The 16,690-nt window shown below is 34.2% G+C and overlaps 2 protein-coding genes across 2 annotated transcripts in view; both read right to left on the bottom strand.

The window, feature by feature from the left end:
* Positions 1–4,552: 4,552 nt before the first annotated feature.
* Positions 4,553–11,837, bottom strand: rab31 (RAB31, member RAS oncogene family). Its single transcript, XM_016459591.1, has 7 exons — positions 11,650–11,837; positions 10,612–10,691; positions 9,937–10,018; positions 8,893–8,964; positions 8,259–8,365; positions 7,054–7,163; positions 4,553–5,194 (listed from the first exon to the last, which is right to left on the bottom strand). The coding sequence occupies exons 1-7, from the start codon at positions 11,683–11,685 to the stop codon at positions 5,097–5,099; spliced, it is 585 nt and encodes a 194-aa protein (XP_016315077.1). The 5' UTR covers positions 11,686–11,837; the 3' UTR covers positions 4,553–5,096.
* Positions 11,838–15,085: 3,248 nt separating this feature from the next.
* The window catches only part of LOC107667860 (ralA-binding protein 1-like), a 23,471-nt gene continuing 21,866 nt past the window's right edge, over positions 15,086–16,690 (bottom strand). Inside the window, exon 10 of the mRNA XM_016459587.1 lies at positions 15,086–15,879. Coding sequence (XP_016315073.1) covers positions 15,568–15,879 — 312 coding nt within the window. The 3' untranslated portion in view covers positions 15,086–15,567. The remainder of the gene's footprint in view (positions 15,880–16,690) is intronic.

The raw sequence follows: 16,690 nt of genomic DNA on the forward strand, positions 1-16,690 counted from the left end.
TGTTTGTCATTTCTCCGATCACAAATGCAGACATGGTTTTATGTTTACGTGGCGCAATGCAATGCGTAAAAAGACAGTATAAGTCATTATAATCCGTAATTATGTTCCCACTGGATGCAACAAATGCCTCGTTTATAATGGGTTTTAATGTTTTTGTCTCGTCGCTCCGGCCGGGACACGGCATCACACTATGGTAAGGGGCGTAACATTTCCGTCCCACGCTTGAGGTATTCGGCCAATCACAACGCACTGGATAGCTGGCCAATCAGAGCACACCTCGCTTTTCAGACCGATGAGCTTTGTAAAAATCGATGCATTTCAGAAAGGCGGGGCATAGAGGAGAAACAATAATGTACAGTATGTGGAAAATAATGTGTTTTTTTAACCTTAAACCGCATATACATATACATTTTTAGTTATATTAAAATAAACTAACTTAGTTCAAATATAAAAATAAATTAAATTAGTAAATGCTGTAAAATATGTATTACTCACTGTTTGTTCATGTTAGCTAATGCTACAAATCTAATATAAAAAATGTAATATATAAACACCCATTTTATTGCATTAATAATAGTTATTATTATGAACTATTGTTTTATTAAAGAATATACAGTTTTTGAAAATTCTAGGATCACAAAAATAGCTGTAGTTAATTTAATATATACGGACACTCCCAATTTCTGTAAATAAAGTTTGAAAACAAGCAGCTTTATCAAAATTACAGCAGAACATAACAGGAATATTAGTGCTTATACCTTTCAAATTCGGTGTTCAAGAAAATCGCGGACAACTGGATTACAGGAGGCATCACAGGAATTTGCTCTCCCATTTGGGAACCTTTATTTTAACAAGTGCAGGAGCCACCAAACATATTTTGATATGATATTTTAACAAGCAGTGTAAACAACAGGTCTAATGATCTCAGTCAGGTCATTCTCACACTTACTGAACCACTCTGGGATCAGGAGACGACGAAAAACCTCTGCTTCCACATACATCTACAGCACGTGCCTACAATGACAGAAATTAAATTGTTACTGCCATGTGGCACACAATGCTATTTTAACATCCATTCACACTGATGTGCAGACTCACAATTACACTCATTCAGTGAGATTCTACACTAAAACTGAGCCACTGTCTGACTAAAATAGAGCCATTTTCCAGCCCCTGTGTGAGGTAGAAAAAGAGTCAAAGCACAGATGACATTAACATCTGAACCTCCGTGAAAGAATAAAAAGATCATCTTAAGAAGCCGCAGTGAAAACCTGCTTCCCGGTCCCCTGCCACCGCTGTTGTTGTCTCTTCCCAGCTCGTTCCCATGGTGATGCAGGCTACAGGATATACTGACATTTGGCCACAAGTTATTTTGTTCCGCTCCTCTCTTGAATCGCACACTTGTCTCATCAGTGAGAAAGTCCAAGCAAGCAGTGGGCGTCCGCACGCGGATCTGTTAAACTCAAGGAGAAGCGTGGAGATGAGCATAATAAACCCCAACGTCAACTTGTCACAAACACCCACCGACCAAGAACACCTGTGTCGCCTCTGGCCATCACAAAGGTCACTCAGGTATTACAGCTGTTTTACTTGAGATAAACGAGGGTCTGCGGGGTCAGCCTGAGAGTTAGCTGAGCTTAAGGTGTAATCTGCACAGAACAAAAGCCTTTATTTTCCTGCAGAAGCAATAGGAAGCAAGACGAGTGCGAGACATTGTTCCATTTCCTTTCTTTTCAAGGGTTTTCCAAAGGTTCCTAATCAAAACAATACTTGAACATCTGATCAAATTGTGCTTGACACAGCTCTGACCTAGCAGATGTCGCAAACACAATATCACTGCACAGAGTATCAGAATAAAAATGAATGAAACTTGAAGCAAACTCTTAAAAATAAAGATTCCAAAAGGCGTTTCTCACAGTGATATCATAGACGGACCATTCTGAGTTCCTCAAAGAACCATTCAGTGAACAGTTCTTAAGATAACTATTTTTGTGCAGAATATTTTAATAATCTAAAGAACGTTTCCAAGTATAAAGGTGGAATGTAAAGAATTCATGGTTGTTGAAGCTTCTTCATGGAACCATAGATGCCAATAAAGAACCTTTATTTGTAAGCGTGTATAAGAAAATACTTCGATAGACTGACTTAATTGGGTGGGTAAGCAACCACTTAGCAACCACTCAAAACACACTAGCAACCATATGGCAAGGTGATAAAAAAATAAAGCTTTATGTTGTCAGTGCAGCAGTGATACATAAAAATTAATGTTCCTTGGGACCCAGTGATGTGTGTGGAAATGGTAAAGAGAAGAGGACCTAGCACCGAACCCTGAGGTCCTCCATTGGTGTGATTTAGATACCAAACCTTTCAGTGAATAAGTCTTAAAAAACATTTTTGTGCATAACATTAATAATCTAAAGAACCTTTTCCACTATAGAGATAAAATGGAAAAATTCCATGGATATTAAAGCTTCTTCATGGAACCATAGAGGCCAATAAAGAAGCTTTGTTTATAAGAGTGTGTAAGAAAATACTTTTCTTCTACTGTGATGTGACAAACAAGATGGTAAAAGATGAGTCTTAATTAGTGGCCCTTACTAAGCCTAATATCTTTCCTGTTGCTTGTTTGTTTTGTGCCACACAGTTTGTGCTAAAAACATAATACCTCAAATTGTACAGCTTGTTGAGGTGTGCAATTACTTTTCTGAGGTTTGGACTCAGACTAGTTCAACCACCTAGCAACTACTCAAAACACTCTAGCAACCATATAGCAAGGTGCAAAAAATGAAGTAGAGTTCTGTGTTGTCAGTGCAGCAGTGATCAGCTTTGCATCCCAGGAATAAATTACATTTTTAAATATATTACAATAGAAAACAGTTATTTTAAATTGTAATAATGTTTCACAATATGACCAGTTTTAATGTACTATTGATGAAATAAATGCAGCCTTGATGAGCTTTCAAAAAAATCTTTAAAAAAAAAAAAATCTTAGACACCAAATTTTGAATGGTAGTGTAAATACATAGATGCATACATTGTCTATGTCTGCAAAACAAACTTTAAAGGTTTTAGGATCCTGCAAAATATCAGTTCAGTCAAGTGTGTCCAAACTTTTGACTGACAGGTTAAGCTGAATGTGTTGCAAATGCTGGTTCATGTTTTTAACAAGCATCCACAGTCAACATGGTTGTCAACACTATTAAAATGTTCAAATGGTACCAGTTCCAAACACCACACAGAAGAAAAAAAAAACAATTAACTGAATCAGATATTTTGTTCTGGAAAGACTGCTGCTGAGATATAGTAACAGTGCTGAAAAGTTTAGACCCGTAGTTCGCTTGAAGAAGAAAAAAAGAAATTGGACACCATTGATACCATTGTCACAACATCACATAAGGGAAACATTAAGTTTAATTGAAAATGTCATCACATCATTGTCACCAGATCTCATCTAGCCCTGTTATGATTCAGACTGAATTTGCTAGTTAAGGCATCTACGTGAATTCACACTAACTTTTAGACTTTTTAACTTAGAAAAGAACTATAATTATATTGATATACTAAAAATTGTTACATTGCATGTGGTGCTTTATCAATAATGACTGTGGTGATTTACAAACAAAAAAACAAAACTGTTAGGAGAACCAGCGCTGCATGTGATACATGTGTGATTTTGCCAGCTGTGACTGACAGAAAAGATAATTCTGATTACAAAATTGAAAAACTACTATACAGGACAGGCAATCAATCCACTCATGACCACACCGAGGTAGGCTGGTTATGTAAGAGCTCACAATTACCCTGCTTTTATGCTTTTAGCCTTAAAGGTGAAGTGTGTAATTTCTGAAGCACTAGTGTCACCAAATGGAATTGCAAAGATAATGACCCAACCATCGGCACGATTTGATACCTCCTGTCCCAATCTCACGCCACTGGCTGAGAGAAAGTAAGCAAACATGAACAAATGCTTCAACAAGTGCCACAGAATCACAGTGTTGAAACTTTTGGGGGAAATGAACCTAGTAATGGTTTGTTTTCCTACAAATTTAGTGATCAGATAACAAGTGTACCTGTTTAACAGATTTACAGAATTTTCTCAGTTACAAAATCAACTGAAAAACCCCAAACCTAAGACATTTAGTGGGAAAAAAATATGAACAGTTGAGACTTTTCAACACTGACAACAACAGGTAAGCACAGGTTTGCAGAAGAACTAACAAAACTTGTGTTCACTTTAAAGCCAATTGTGCCCCCTAGTGGCTGATTCCCTCATATTTTCATTTAATAAAGGTAAATATTCTAGAATCAAAATAAGCACATCTGATCACAGTTGAGAGTCAAATGGCTTTGTGTGCTATTGAGAAGGTGATAGAGAAGCTACACCTGTTTGAGTTTACAAGTCATTTTTAGGAGGGGGTGATCCTTTTTCCAACTCTGTGATTCTGGTTTTTAATTTTGTTCTGACATATTGGTGTTATATCTTTCACTTGGATGTTATTAGTTGTAAATACAAATAAAAGTAAATACAGCTGATTAAAACAAAAACTGTGTCTGTCTTCATTTCAGGCTGCAAAGCAACAAAATGTGATTATTTTAAAGAGGGTGATTCTTTTCTATATCCACTGTAGGATTCTTCATTTCCTATGTCATTGTAAGTGGTCAAATAAAGCCAGATTAGAAATACCCTACTAAAACTATTGTTTTTATGTATCAAAACGGCAATGTCAGACATAGAAATGGCATTTCCAAGGCACTTATTGTGTAAACATTGTGCTAACTACTAACATTTCTATTGGTCACAATACTGCATTTAAAAAGACTTGATATGAAAATGATTCCAAGTTGTAATAACTCAGATTGCTCAGCATCACTGCAGTATTCAGAAAACAATCTGACTTGGTACAAAATGGTTCAGCTGAAGAATGGCTGAGTTTCCTACTGTAATATATATGTCATATATCCACATCTGGTTAATAGACTCCTACATTAAAACGCATTGATTTGTGTGTATTGTGATCCTAATCTATGTATCACATGGGTCAGATACCACAGGAGATCACGCTGTAGGGTGCTTGTAGTGACTTGCGGATGGATGTCTAACAGCAGCGTTTGCTGGAGGGAGGAGGCTGCCGTGTCAGTTTAAAGGACTCATGGCTGTCAGCGTCTGTGTTCTCCAGCGGAGGGATCTGTCGACCTACACAGATATGAGAACATGAACAATTATGCCACAACCAGGTAGAAAACACTGTGTGTGCATGTTATTGCACTAGATAAAATACAATGAAATACAAGTGTGTTGATGTAATTAAATGCATCTTTTCACTACACACTGATGTCAAATGCGACACAGAGGAGATGAAAATGACATGTTAAAGTCAGCTCCGTGTCATCATCACTGATTACTAGAATAAAATGCTCCACTAAAGGAATTCCATTTACACTACACTACCGAGCAAAAGTTTGGGGTCAGGAAGAGTTTTTTCTTATGCTCAATGAGGCTACATTTATTTGATCAAAAATTCTATAAAACAGTAATATTGTGAAATATTATTGCAATTGAAAAGAACCGTTTCCTATTTGAATATATTGCAGAATGTATTTTTTGCTGTGATGCAAAGCTGAATTTTCAGCATTATTACTCCATTTTTTAGTGCCACATGATCCTTCAGAAATCATTCGAAACATTTCTTATACATTTTTTTACAGAGAGTTTAAAAGAACAGCATTTTTTTTAAAAATAGAAATATTTTGGAACATTATAAATGTCTTTATTGTCACTTTTGATCAAATTAATGCATCTTGCTGAATACAAATATTAATGTACTTAAAAAGAAAAAAAATCATACCAACTACAGGACTAAATCTTACTACATTTACATTACCTTTACATTTAAGCATTTAGCAGATGTTTTTATCCAAACAACTTACAACTGAGAATAACAGAAGCAATCAAATCAACAAAAGAGCAATAATATCTAAGTGCTGTGACAAGCCCCGGTTAGTCTAAAGCAGTACACATAGCAAGGTGTGTGTGTGTGTTTTATTATTTATTTATTTTTAAATAATAAGAATAAAAATAGATAGAATAGAAATCAAACAGAGAGAGCTAGTATTAGAGGGTCAAGTTATTATTTATTTATTTTTTTTAAAGAAATAAAAAAGAAAGTAGACAGAATTGAAAAAGAATAGAGAACGCTAGTGTTAGAGGGTCAAGTTTTTTTTAAATAATAAATAATAAAAATAGATAGAATAGAAATCAGAGAGAGCTAGTATTAGAGGGTCAAGTTATTATTTATTAGTTTTTGTATTTTTTTTAAAGAAATAAAAAGAAAGAAAGTAGACAGAATTGAAAAAGAATAGAGAACGCTAGTGTTAGAGGGTCAAGTTTTTTTTTAAATAATAAATAATAAGAATAAAAATAGATAGAATAGAAATCGAACAGAGAGCTAGTATTAGAGGGTCAAGTTATTATTTTTTTTTTAATAAATAAAAAGAAAGCAAGTAGACAGAATTAAAAAAGAATAGAGTACGCTAGTGTTACAGGGTCAAGTTTTTTTAAATAATAAATAATAAGAATAAAAATAGATAGAATAGAAATTGAACAGAGAGAGCTAGTATTAGAGGGTCATGTTATTATTTATTATTATTATTTTTTTTTTTGTATAAATAAAAAGAAAGCAAGTAGACAGAATTGAAAAAGAATAGAGAACGCTAGTGTTAGAGGGTCAAGTTTTTTTTTTAATACTATAGTAGTGCAGTTATTGAGCATGAATGTGTTTTATATGTAAATTGCCATTCCCACCATATTATAAAAAAAAACATGAATTTAAGTTAGTTTTATCACAATTAAAATGGTTCCTGCTTTACAGTAACAGCCTCTTTACCCTGGTAAAATCACTGTAAAGCACACCCTGTAAAGCCACAAAATAAAAATAATTGTGACTTTTTCCTCTCACAATTCTAACCTTTTTCCATCAGAAATTCAAGTTTATCTCTCACAATTGTGCAATTTGGACTTTTTCCTTTTTTTTGTGTAGTTTTAGTGATACTTACTGATTTTCTGAAACAACTCCTCTATGTTTACTGCATTTCTGGCACTGGTCTCCATGAATATGGCTGCAATGGACTCTGCGAAATCTTTCGCCTCTTTAGTTGGAACTTCCCTAGAAAAAAACCCACTGAATATGAGTAAACAATCAGCTCACTCACGGACATCACTGAGTGTTTAGTCTGAGGAACGTGATCAACCGAGGACAGGACCGAAACAAACATTAGAGGGGTTTGTGGTAAATGAGCACTGGACTGCCTGCAAATGTCAAGTAATTATACAGACACAAAGATAGACAGCTGGGAAAATTACGAGGGAAAAGTGATTAAGCATGATTAAAAATTTCTAAATGGAACAGAGACACAGTCTCAGCAAAACTATCATTGAAGGTGCAGTTTGCTGCCATTGAGATGTTGTGAGTCTGAGTTTCTCAGAACTGAAATAATAATCTAATAATCACAACTGAAGTGAAACAGCAATCGCAAACCACCTTACTTCCACAATGTACGGCAAAACAGGATATTTAATGAGGAAAACATCAAGCAGGACTTAATTTTATACTTTAGGAATTGAAGACATTTACATTTTATTTATGAAGTTATGAACATTAGTTATGAACATTTTGATGAATTTGATCTGCTCTTAAAGTGCAATTTTGATTTCATGTTGAAATGATCACATAAGACATAAGAAATGCGACCCTGGACCACAAAAGCAGTCTTAAGTCGCTGGGGTATATTTGTAGCAATAGCCAATAGCCAACTGTATGGGTCAAAATTATTGATTTTTCTTTTATGCCAAAAATCATTAGGATATTAAGTAAAGATCATGTTCCATGAAGATATTTTGTAAATTTCCTACCGTAAACATATCAAAACTTAATTTTTGTTTAGTAATATGCATTGCTAAGAACTTCATTTGGTCAACTTTAAAGGCGATTTTCTCAATATTTAGATTTTTTTGCACCCTCAGATTCCAGATTTTCAAACAGTTGCATCTCGGCCAAATATTGTTCTATCCTAACAAACATACATCAATGGAAAGCTTATTTATTCAGCTTTCAGATGATGTATAAATCTCAATTTCGAGAAATTGACACTTAAGACTGGTTTTGTGGTCCAGGGTCACAAATATGAAAATCTGCAGGTTTTGGAAAGAAACATAAGGGAATATAATACATTTTCAGAAAGAGGAAGAGGGTTTTATTAACCTGATATCGCCCAGATCAGTTTTATTTCCTGCTATGGCCACGACTATATCCTCCGGCCCGTGTTCCTTCAGCTCCTTCACCCACTTCTTTAACATCTGGAAAGAATCCTGCAGAAACCAGACACATCACAAAACACACGGAGCTTCAAATAAGAGTTTGCTCTTCCATACATTTCATTTAAGTATCAACTTTGCTTCTCCTGAAATTCCTCAGGAGCTAAAATGAAATAGACACCAACGAATCAATAGTTGTCATCAAGTAAGAGCACAGTGCTATAAAATTGAGGGTAGCAGCTCAGATCATTTGATCATGGATAAATTTGAAGAGAAATGTTCATATTGGGTTTGTTTTGGAAAATCTGAGCACTGCTTGAGACACTGATGTGAAATCACGGGGGTCTTTTTCAGTAACTGTTAAATCTCCATTTGATCTCATTGCTGTCTGAGAAACAACTGAAATATAAACAAGATCTCATTTGTGATTTCTCTTAAAAAATTCTTGATTTCTCCCACAATTCTAAACAAATAAACAATGAGTCAATCATAATGGCACATTTCAGTGTTTTGTCAAACATGCTTTTTAAATAGAAACAACTTGAAAATGAATTGCACAAACATAATATAATGCAACTTACGAGTTTTGTGATGTCATAAACAATGACGGCCGCTGCAGAGCCCCTGTAATACATGGGAGCCAACGAATGAAACTGCAGAAAAATAACATACACTGTCAATGTTGGGAGCTTTTAAAGATTAAAAATGTTAATTCTGATGATTATATTTTAAATAAGTGAAGCATCTCTATTACTATTGCTCTTACATGGGGTTAGTGACTTCTGACAAGTTTTGCACAGGAAAACACCAAAAAAAAAAAATGTAGTTACTGTAGCATTAATGTTTTAATGAAGCATATTAGGATGCCTTGTGGTGGTTTTGGTTCAGACAGATGCAGGAGATGTATGACGTCAAGTTCAAAAGGAGACGCATATTTTCCGAGCAATCTGAACGGACACTAATATTGAACATACAGACGTGAACACAAAGTCACGCCAGCACTTCTCAAACTCACACACACACATTTCCACCACACCCAATGAGTCACACTTACAGGGAACTCTGAACTCTGTGTGTGTGTTGGAAATGAAATGTGATTTCTCTAAATAATAACTGTGATGTCAAATGGTCTTGCATCCTTTAATCTTGCGTTAAAGGGAGAGTTCATCCAAAAATAAACTTCTGTCATCATTTACTCCCTCTCAAGATGTTTCCAATTGTAAATGACAGAATTTTCCTTTTTGAGTGAACTATTGTTGGGAATTAAAGGGCACAGAAACACTGACAGGAATCCAAACACGTTAAATGTGTGTGTGTGTGTGTGTGTATGTGTGGATGGAAAACAGAAGCTGAATGCTATGAAATCGTGCGATGGGTTGTGTGTTTTTAGCTTACAAACTATGTTCAGGTTGCATGAGATAGAAATGGATGCACGAATCTGCTCAGAGATCTTCAAATAAACACATTTACGCAGGATTATGACATTAAGGAAGAAAAAGACGGGCGGGTGAAATAAAAATGAACAAACACACAAATGAATAAAAGTTCGACAGAAACTTTTAATTAAACATTCATACACCTAAACCCCAATTTCTTAATAAATAAAACAAAATAGACTTTCTCACCCGTTCCTGCCCTGCGGTGTCCCAGATCAGAAACTTGTGAAGTTCATTTCCACAGGGGACGGTCTTAGTTAAAAAAGATGCACTGAAAAAACAGATATTATCATGATAAACATATGGTTTGATAATAATAATAATAATAAATTCAATTTTGATTTAATATATATATATATATAATATATATAAACTATTACATTTTTTTAAATAATTCATAATTTAATAATATTCACATATATTCATATATATTAAAATACTATTTTTATTTTTTAAATAGTATACATTTATACACTATTTAAAATAGATGTGTAATACAGTCATCATTCAAGGAGGAAATTACATCACAGTAACCATGACTAAAATATGAAAAAAGAAAAGAAAACAGGTAATATTTTGCAACAGTTTCTGTTTTAGTGCAAACTGTGTAAAACAAAGGGCTAAAAATATTCTCTTCTCCAAGTGTAATGAGTAACCCAAACGTGAGAAATCAGCATGTGCTGATGTAAACAAAACTGAGAGGAAACAACTGAACTGATTCTGAATCAGCTGTTCTGAACCGTTGGTTTGACTCATGAGTGAATATTTAGACACACGTTCTTCCTCCTCCACACGAGCTGACGGATGGGATTTCTTCACCTCAGTTATGTGCAAATCAAGCGTTTAGTAAACAGATGCACCTACCCTATCGTTGGACTGATGCTGTGGTCAAAGTGATCTTGAACGAATCGACACACAATACTGGATTTCCCCACACCTGTGTCCTGTGATTATGAGAAAAACAAAAGCACTGAAACCACAAAATATCAAAATATATGATATATCAATGTTTAAATGTCTTTTGTTGTCTGACATGACTTCAGATTATTATAGAGCCAGATCAGATGATGTGGACATTAAGAATTTGAGATTTCATGTTTTGTTTTTTTCTGCAGTATGTGATTTCTGAAGTATGCACATTGTACACTGTATGGAATATAAGTTTCTGTGTGGATGATATACTTTTGCCATAACACACAGTATATGACTACAGCATACTGCACAGAATACTATGTCCCACAATGCACTTAACCTGACCTTCAGTTTCTAGTGAATAAGTGTTTTAAACTTTTGTACGCTGCATTGTTGTCAATTGGACTCATCACATTGGTTATCGCCTCAGAATGCATTTTAAATCAAATTTTGCATCAAATGTCTTAACTTTAGGTTAATTTCAATTAATAAGTCATAAAGACCTTTAAATCACAGCTGGTGCTAAAAATCTGCATACTGTGCACACAGTGTTACATAGTTCAGACACAGTCAGAGTGGTATGGTAGTGTGCTCTTCAGTTCATAGCCAATGAATTCTGTTTTACTTTTAATAGTATGCAGCACGCAGTATATACTGCGCAATATGAAGTGCGCAGGGCGCAAGAATTCCATTTCGTACACAATGTCCAGCCGGCGGTGACGTCATGGCCGCAAACATTCCTAAAGAATGAATTTATGCGAAAACACGTCCAGCTTTAGCTCCAACTCTCTCATAAAATACCCGAAGTTATTTGTGTTAACAAATCACGATTCGTCACATGACTGAAAGAGCAACTTCGTAACGGCAAAACATCTCTACGTGTTGATTATGAGAAAAGGAATCCGACTTAATCAGAGTTCCAGTCAGTGCGTTTATGTCGACGGCTCCTGAAGCGAATGAAGCCGCAGACGGAGGAATCTCAACACTCACCCCGAGCAGACAAACTTTCAGTTCCCTGATGGCCATTATAAAGCACGTTAAGGCAGCTGAAGCATTATTCTAACAGTCCCCGGTCTTGTTTTGTCGACTCTCGTCCATCACGGTCACAGCGGACAGCTCATCTGTAAAACACAAACTCTGACCATCTCTTTCTCAAAGCTAACGGAAACCGACTGAGCTGTCACTCACATCACGTGATGACATAAACCACGCCTCAAAGAGAGAGATTGTTCAAATAATAATATAACTACAATACTAAATCCAATTCTAATTCCGGTAATAATGATAAAATTGAGTGAGCCGAATAAACGTATACCCATTATTATTGTTATTATTTGCATATGGTTCATTTTTCTTCTAATCGTTCAATTAAGTAGAAATACAAATATGTACAGAATAAAATAAAAAATATAAAGCATTTTGTAATGTATTTATAATTTATTCACATGAGCTATGCAATAAACCATAACGTTAAACAAGTAGATATAAAAGACAAAAGCAAGGAATTAAAGTTCTGAGTGAAAATTGAATCATAAACAGGCAAGAGAATTAGTGTGTATGTATATATCTATACTACTAGTACATATACATATACTAACTTGATATATATATATATATATATATATATATACACAATTTTAACTTTTATTGCAGTTTATATATATATATATATATATATATATATATATATGTGTGTGTGTGTGTGTGTGTGTGTATTTTTTTTGTATTTGTATACTTCTATATTTTAGATTTTTATTTTATATTACAAAGAGGGCAACCTTTAGTAATTAATATGTAAAATGCAATAATAATATAATAAACATTTACTTTCATATTTTATTGCACTTATATTCATTACCATCATCAATAAAACTAGAAAATGAATGCTGTGTAGATGCTTTTAGATTTCAAGCTCTGGACTTTGTATCCAGTGGTTTTCTCTGCCTGGTAACTTCTTGTGTTAAATTAGACCACATACCTCCGTCTGTCCATAACTGTGGTAACACTAATCACAGCAGTCACTGAGGGCATCCAGCATGATCGTCGCAGGATCCTTCATATTCTTTATTGCAATGAAAAATCCTCAAACTTGAGTTAAGTCCAACCTATCATTTTATTTTAGATGGCAGCATTCTGTTCTCAATGATCATGAGCTACAAAAGCTTTGTTTATAATATGAAAAACTATCATTTCCAAAAGTAGATGAGCGGGTATGTATCTCTTTGAGATAAGTTCTAACAAAGACATTAAGGGGAAAAAAAAAAAGTTTTTTTTTTTTTTACATAGGATACAGTTGACAATCAGTCTGTCAATAGCTTTGATTAGAATTATACAGTACTTCTGAAATGTAACTTGCTTGACAGCATGACAAGAAAGAAAGTGAGAAAACAAACCAAAAGCAAAATGAGGGTGGAAATGTGCTACATCTGAAAGAGATTAATAATATACAATAATCCAGTAGTACACTAGCATTCAACAAGCACTTTAGACAAAAATAATAATCACAAAATAAAGTGAAACTGACAGAATATTGGTAGTAAAAAAGGAAAAATTGGTGACAATCTAGTGCAAGTTTCCAAAGTGACTATCGATCAGGGTGTCAGAACATCTGTAACAACTGTGCCAAAACTTCAGGATCAGTTGGGTAGATCTCAAAAAAACTGAATCCTCATATTTCACCCCAAATCAACAGAAAAATACTATATTTTGCAGAAAGAAAATGAGCTTTTCTTTCAATTATAAGCATCATTTTATTTATGCAACATATTTTTTTCTTTGATTCTGATCACCTACACTTATTAAAACCACCCATAATAACCCCTCAAACTTCATCAGTGATCAAAAGTATTCTTGTGCTTCACGAAATTTGTTTGAAAAAACATAACGTGGCATTACGTGAATGTACAGAAACTAATAAAAATGATACCAACTCTACACAAACGGCAATCAACTCATTCTCATTCTATAAGTGCAGATCTGCATGTTTTAGTGCAGTTACAGATTAGATGTTTATATATATTGATTATTAAATCTTGTCATTTATAATAAATGTTCAAAACTGTCTCCTTTGAATATCTTAATAGGTAAAAATACAATTTAGCTGTATTACAATGTCCCAGAGCATCTTCAAAGTAACTCCTCTGTGCACCTACACACAGCTACCTATGGCACAGTGGTTTCAGAAACACACGACTTCATTTTCACGGATTTTCACTCAGTTTGATCTTGGTTCTAGACCTGGACCCACAACAGGAGCGCTGGCAGCCCACTATGATTTCTCATCATCTTATTTCTGCATTGGCAATAGACATCCAGGATATTTCTCAAAGTAATTTCTCCTATGGGATTTAATTATGAGCTGAACTGCATAAATAAAATGCATTTGTTAATAATAACCAATAAAGTAAATCTGCTGGTCTGAAATGATTTTGCACTGAATGTAACGTGAGCACGGAAGATACGGATGTTCGTCACCTGTGGTTTCTAGTTTTCACACAGGTTGCAGTTAAGTCTTGTATCATAACATCCTATTAGCGCTCAGTATTTAATGGCTTAGTTTCTTGAAATGCTTGGAAGTATTTAGGTGAATCTTAAGAAAACATGTCACATTTCTATGGAAGCCTGTTTACTCCATGGATTAAATAAAGGTAACTGCAATTTTTTTCTAGTTTATATCTCATAATTCTGATTCCGCCCCCCATCAGAATTACGAGAAAAACTAGCAACTGCTATAAACAAAGTCTGAATTTAGTGATAAAAAGTCACAATTACCTTTTTTAATTTTATTCTGTGGTGGGACATAATTGCAAAATGTAAACTCAAAATTCTGAGAAAAAAAGTAAATTGCAAGAAAAGTCAGAATTGTCAGATGTAAAGTCAGAATTCGGAATTTATAGCTCACAATTCTGACTTCTTTTTAGTCAAAACTGCAAATTGTGAGATTAAAAGTTTCAAAGTTTTTTTTTTAAATTCTGTGGAAACGGCCTTTTGTATATTTTAACCCAAAATCGAAAGGAAAAATATGTTTGCATTAAGAAAATGAAACTTTTTTTTTTTTTTGCATTGTGACATTAATTTAATGAATTAAGAACAATTTGCACTTAAAATTCTATAATTAAATATTTTAAAATTTAAATCGGCGTAAATGCAGTACAACAAATAATATCATGATATATACTTTATCACGTAAATAATATATCAATATTTTTCTATATTTCCACATTTCCGTCATGAGAATGACATTTTATTTGAATTAAGGTCATGAGAATTATGTGGGAAGTGCTTAATAGTAATATAAATAATGTTAGAATGCAAAAAAAAAAAAAATGTATAGTCTTAAAAACAGGCTTAATTTTCTTAATGTATAATATAATATAATATAATATAATATAATATAATATAATATAATAATACATTTCCTATTTTTTTCTTTTGATTTTGGAGTAAAAATTGACCTGGACAGATGAGATTCACTGTTTTTTTTTTTTTACAAACTTTTTTGTATTTGATTTTTAAACACAAACCCCTAATACTCTTAACTATTTAGAAAAAAAGAGAATTAGCCTATCGGTTTAGACAGGGGTCAAAGGGCAGATCGAATCTGAGCACTCACAAAGATCTGATTGTGCTGCTGCAATTTCACATATAAACTTAAACCAATCAAAATAATCCAATTTCATTCTATTGTGATGATGACCAATCAGAAATGTTTCCCATACTCGGCTCTCTTTAGACCTATTGACCTACAAATCACAGATCGCGTCCGATTACATCTCGCCTCTGTCCTCTGCTGTCCAGTTTTCTCCCAGTGTAATGAACATCTCACTTCACCTTGCTGACCCTTGACCCAAGATGTCACAGTTATGTGATGAGCAAACACAAGCGCAGGTGTAGTAATGGTCAGATGGTTTACAGGTTGGCCTCCCTCTTGTCTTTGCTGGGCGATGGCTTCATGGCATCTTTTCCAGGCTTCCCATTGGCTGGGGCGGCAGCGGCTGCGGCAGTGGGTTCCATGGCGACCGCTGCGGCACGTTTGATTGGCTCGTCCGCTCTAGATCGTTCCTCTGGGCTGGGCTGGGAGGGCGGGGCCTGTTCGGAAGTGGGAGGGGATGTGAGCTCCTGCTGTAGCTTGTGAGTCTGAAGGAGGCGGAGCTGAACACGCAGTTCCAATATGGCCTCCTGTTCTTCATGGATGGCCTGATTCAGATGAGTGTTTTTATTCTGCAGAGAAAGAAACGAAACGAAGACAAGGATGAGATAGATGCATAGAATTAATAATGCAAATAATTAATTAAGTAATTAGTCATTAACGGATCTGCTGTGCACATTAAAACTGGCAGAACCGACTTTTCTTTTCTATTGTGATGTATATCTGAATTAATCTATATACTTCTTGATTAAGAAAAAAAAAATGAAGGATGGCACTTGAATTTGTCCATCAGAAACTGATTGGACAAAAACTTTTCCATTACTTGAAATAAAATAAATGCTCACTACAATAAAATATAACAAAATTTTAACTAGTAGCCAAGTCAACATTTCTCATTTTAATTTAGTTTAACTTCATGTACTAAAATAACTGAACTAAAAACATATAAAATCTATACAGACATATGAAAAAAAATAATAATAATAATGAAAATGACACAAACACACTAAAAAAAAAAATTTGAACTAAAATTTAAATTGAAATATAAACAACTCAAAATATTAATGAAAACTATAATATTAAAATAACACTGGTAAGTCGACTATTTTTCAGCAGTTTTAAACATGGTTAATCCAATTAGATTTTAGAGCCAGAATTACTTGTTTTATAAACCTGCAAACGTTTTTCTTGGGACAAATTTAATAATAATAATAATTTCTAATGTAGTTCACTCAATTAGACTTAAAGGGGTCATATGATGCGATTTCAAGTTTTCCTTTCTCTTTGGAGTGTTACAAGCTCTTGGTGCATAAAGAAGATCTGTAAAGTTGCAAAGACTAAAGTCTCAAATCCAAAGAGATATTCTTTATAAAAGTTGAGTCA

Source organism: Sinocyclocheilus anshuiensis, unplaced genomic scaffold (genome assembly GCF_001515605.1).
Source record: "Sinocyclocheilus anshuiensis isolate Anshui unplaced genomic scaffold, SAMN03320099.WGS_v1.1 scaffold1325, whole genome shotgun sequence".
In the NCBI taxonomy this organism is placed as follows: Eukaryota; Metazoa; Chordata; class Actinopteri; order Cypriniformes; family Cyprinidae; genus Sinocyclocheilus; species Sinocyclocheilus anshuiensis.